Source organism: Astatotilapia calliptera, chromosome 14 (genome assembly GCF_900246225.1).
Source record: "Astatotilapia calliptera chromosome 14, fAstCal1.2, whole genome shotgun sequence".
In the NCBI taxonomy this organism is placed as follows: Eukaryota; Metazoa; Chordata; class Actinopteri; order Cichliformes; family Cichlidae; genus Astatotilapia; species Astatotilapia calliptera.
The window spans coordinates 20559186-20563526 of NC_039315.1; the positions used below are offsets into that span (position 1 = coordinate 20559186).

Genomic DNA, 4341 nt, shown 5'->3' on the forward strand with positions numbered 1-4341 from the left:
AAAAAAAATCACCCCAGAATATTATAAACAAGTTAAGTGTTAATGTAACATGTTTTTAATGCCTGTGAGAAAGACAGAAAAACATAGCTAACGCAATGCTCACTGTGGAAAGAAAAAATGGTTAAACACTAATAACAATATGCTTCTGGTAATTACTATTGTTTTGTTTGTGAAGTTTATGTGTCAGCTTCATTTCCACTGTGGGCCATCCAAAGTGGGGTATGTGTGCAAACCTTGCATTAAAACAGCTTTAAAAACGTGTGGCTACACATGACGTGAAGGAGTTATTCACCACACTCTACTACCAATAAGAGACCACTATTGGTTTCTTTCATCTGTAATCAATGCTTCTATTGTCTGTGTTCTGGTAATGGTTAGACTCTGCTGGAGCTCTGGTGCACAGCAGAAACCAGACCACAGAGGGGGAAATGTCTGCATGTATTCTGGTAAACAAGAAAGCACAGTGATGTATATGTAACGTAATGTGAGCAAAAGATATAGTGTAGAGGCGACACGGGATTTGATCAGAGATGATTGATGGCACTTCCAGAAAGCTGGGCATTAGTCATATATGAGTATATGGCTGCATATGTTTATTACTATCTATTAACTACTACAGACTATAGAACAGATGTGCCTGTACTTTGAGATGAAAGGAGTCAGTGTATTCATCTTAAATAAACAGCCTTCCTTGCCACTTTACATTGAGCGCTTTGGGTTTTAAAAAGTATCACAGAGTTTGTGCGGTTAAAAATCATTCACACTAATTGGTACAGAATAAGAGCAAAAACAGCAAAACAAGTGTGCGCCGTTCTAGGTTTGGAGTGGGTATGAGAGCTATGTAAATAGGCCCCCTTGCCTACGAAACTGACACATTTCACGCAACTAGTTAAAAATACACTGTTTTCTTTCTTCTCTTCCTCTCTCTCTCTCTTCTACCGTTTAAGTCCCGCCCATCTCTTAGCTCATATGAAACTTGAGGCAGCAGCAGCGTCATCCCGGAAGGGGGAATGGAAACTCCTCCCAGTATAGGAGGGGCTTTTAAATAGACTTAAAAGGAGAGGCTCGACCATTAACTTTTAAAACTGGACATATATCCAACAGTCAACTGGAGTTCAGACCCGAGTCCTTAACTTGTTGCCAAAAGGATGTCCGAAATGCTCGACGATATCTTAACAAAGGTGAGTCAAACTACTTCAGTGTTTTGTTTTTGTTTTGAAAAACCCTTTTTCTAGTTGGTGGGTGGCGTGGCTTAGGCGCTCTGACTGTAACACTTTGAAAAGGTGTTTTGATGCGAACACCTTTTGAAATGACAGAGTGCCTCCTCACTTTGTGATTTAAGACATAATGAGGTGACTAAGACGGTCAGCTGCTCAGTTGGTTGTGTGCCCTAGTTTAATCTTCCTGTATCAGTAAACTAATGGAAAATCACAAACTATGATTTTATTCATTTATATTATTTCAGTTAATCTCAATTTAATTTGGCTACATTATTGTTATTGTTGTTGTTATTATTTGTTTGGCATTTATGTAACCCAATATCCTAAATAAAGCTTTATAGAAAGACTTTGAAAATGTTCAGCATTTCATTAATATTAGACATATATTGTTTTGGATTCTAACAGTCTCCTCTGTCTGTTACAGAACTTGATCAACCTGGCCTTGAACGAAGTCTCAGGGCAGAGCCATCGGTCTGCCCCCTTTTTCACCCCTTCCCCTCCTGGCTCTCTGAGCCTCAACATGAGCACTGAGCATGTTAATAATGACGACACTGGCAGCTCTCTCTGGCCAACCATCTGGGGCCCGGCCCCTGTCTCCACAAAGAAACAGCTACCTTTCCGTCCCGATCGCTCCATGAGTCTAACTGAATCCAGCAGCAGCCTTCTCTCTTCGTTTGGACAGCTGAAGAACTCAGAGCTGTTTCCCTCAGGCCCTACTGCTACTACTGTGCCTCCCCCACCAGGCTTCCCTCCCTCATCTACTGTTTCTGCCCAGACCCCACCAATGGTGTCCTCTAACCGTTACAAAACTGAGCTGTGCCGTGGCTTCCAGGAGACTGGCAGCTGCAAGTATGGCAGCAAATGCCAGTTTGCCCATGGTGAGGCAGAACTAAGAGGACTGTACCGCCACCCCAAATACAAGACAGAGCCCTGCAGAACCTTCTATAACTTTGGCTACTGCCCCTATGGTTCACGCTGCCACTTCATCCATGAGGAGAAAATCAGCGATGGTCCGTTACTGTCTGCCAAATTCCAGCGGCAGCAAACTACCACAACACCCAGTGTTCACAATCCACGGCACCAGCTCCGCCAGAGTGTCAGCTTCGCTGGGTTTCTGGGCTCTTCTCGCAGCTCCTCCCCTCCATCATTCGCCTCGGTCTTCGGTGATCCTAACCAGGGTTTCAGCCGTGCTCCCTCTGTTTCTCCACCTCCTGCTGACCTTCTCTCCCCAGTGTTTGACTCTGTGCAGCGTGAGGCAGCAGCATTCCCGTTTGGCAGCCAGCAAACCCGTATGAGCGCTGGAGACATCCATAACATTCCTCTCATCTTGGAGCCACAGGTCTCACGTTGCGTGTGTGGTCATGGAAATAATTTCAGTAGCAACAACAGCAGTGTCTTCACCAACGTGAAGGACGGGCAGCACCAGGACAGCAGTATGCTGTTTCCAGCTGCTGGAACATTCGTAAAGCCTTCACTGCAGCGTTTCTCCTCTGAGGACTCCCTGGAGGAGTCCTACAGCAGCAGCAGTTCCAGTGGAACCGAGTCTCCGACCTTTGATGGCTCAGCCACCAAGAGGCTCACTGTGTTTGAACGCCTATCCCTGTCTGACTAAATGGATCCAAAGGGAAATAACAAAAGATAAATGACTTTCTTTTTAACTTTTCTGTCTATCTGGACTTTCATCAGCACCAGAACTGTTCAGAACAAGTCGACAATAACACTTAAAGTTCTTAATTTATGTGTGTAAAGTTGAGCTCATCTTAGACTAACTACACATACTGAGATGATTTAAGTACCCAAATGTTATCAATCTATTTTTATACATAACATGTAGCTTATAAGACCTATATATGCGGTCTTCCGTCAAAATTAACTCATCTGCAGGTCTTGACATTACCGGTGAATGTTGGTAGTGATCAAAATAGCTTTGGTGATAATCAGTGATTCCTGTGCCTTGAATATTTTCCCTACCTAATAGGCTATTTATGCTCTGTGCCACAAACAGTATGTTTGATTCAGTAGCCTTTACCAGTGAGACCTGACATGTGTCTGTGATATGCACTTTACAGCTAATTCTAAAGGGAGAACCTGTCAAATCTCTCAGTAGCATTCAACCAAAGCTTCGTTCTTCACTCTGTCTGTGTGTGGACGTGTGTGCGCGTGTGGGCCTTGTACAGAATATGCATGTGAGAGTGTATGTGTGTGTCTGTCGTTTTGTAGACGTGGAAGCAAATACAACTTGCAGAATGCACAAAGATCAAAGTGCTCTAATACAAATAAGGTATGTCAGTGAATTCAAATCTGAATATATACACTTAATAACATTTGATTCTGTAAAACATTCTGTAATATTTGCTACTTTGTAAATTGCACACTATCTTTTATTTCCCCCCTTGTGTTTGACAGCCTGGTTCAGGGAACACCGCAGTATTCCTTTTGGGTATTGGTTACCTTGTGTTGTTTAACTTAAACTGATATATTTATTATGATATTTATTTGCATTTAGAGAAAATTGTATTTTGTACTTTATTTATGGAAAAAAAACTTCACTGTTTGTGAAATGCAAATGTGAGAAAAAGCAAAGTAGAAAAGATAATCTTATATTTTTGATTGCCTGAAAATAAGAAAAATACATTTTAAAAAAAAATTCTCAATAAAGAAATGATTGTACGCTGATGTTTTGGACTCGTGTTATTTACAGCTTATGCATTCACATGCGGAGTTCAGGAACTTCCTGTAGTTACAGCAAGGAAAGAAGATGTGTACCGATGAAGGCCCAGTTCTGTTAAGTGTTTCAGTTAGACACATTGGAGCTGGGCTTCCCCTTAAATGGAAGCAACCATTATTAAAACACCACTACTTTGACTTCTACGTGTGTTGGTAGGAAATCCTGTGTTTTCAGTAGCACCAGATTTTAAGAAATGGAGGGAAATTCACCTTTCCAGTAATCTGCTGAACCTCTGAGCCCGAATCACAAATACTTTTTGAGGATTTTTTTCTACATTATTTGAAATGAGATCGAGATTTTGAATGCGCTAAAGCCTATACATGTTATACTTAAATATACATTCTGCTGCATTACAGCTAAATAATAACTAGTCTCCTGAATATGGAACCTTGA

At 41.6% G+C, this 4341-nt stretch overlaps 1 protein-coding gene across 1 annotated transcript; it reads left to right on the plus strand.

The window, feature by feature from the left end:
* The first annotated feature begins 1065 nt into the window (after positions 1-1065).
* Positions 1066-3896, plus strand: LOC113036743 (mRNA decay activator protein ZFP36). The gene is made up of 2 exons (XM_026193196.1): positions 1066-1181; positions 1645-3896. The coding sequence occupies exons 1-2, from the start codon at positions 1149-1151 to the stop codon at positions 2830-2832; spliced, it is 1221 nt and encodes a 406-aa protein (XP_026048981.1). The 5' UTR covers positions 1066-1148; the 3' UTR covers positions 2833-3896.
* The last annotated feature ends 445 nt before the right edge of the window (positions 3897-4341 follow it).

Coding starts and splice junctions, on each gene's coding strand:
- LOC113036743 (XM_026193196.1), top strand. CDS start 1,149: ATGTCCGAAATGCTCGACGATATCTTAACAAAG. Junction 1,182..1,644: donor TCGACGATATCTTAACAAAG/GTGAGTCAAACT, acceptor TGTCTGTTACAG/AACTTGATCAACCTGGCCTT.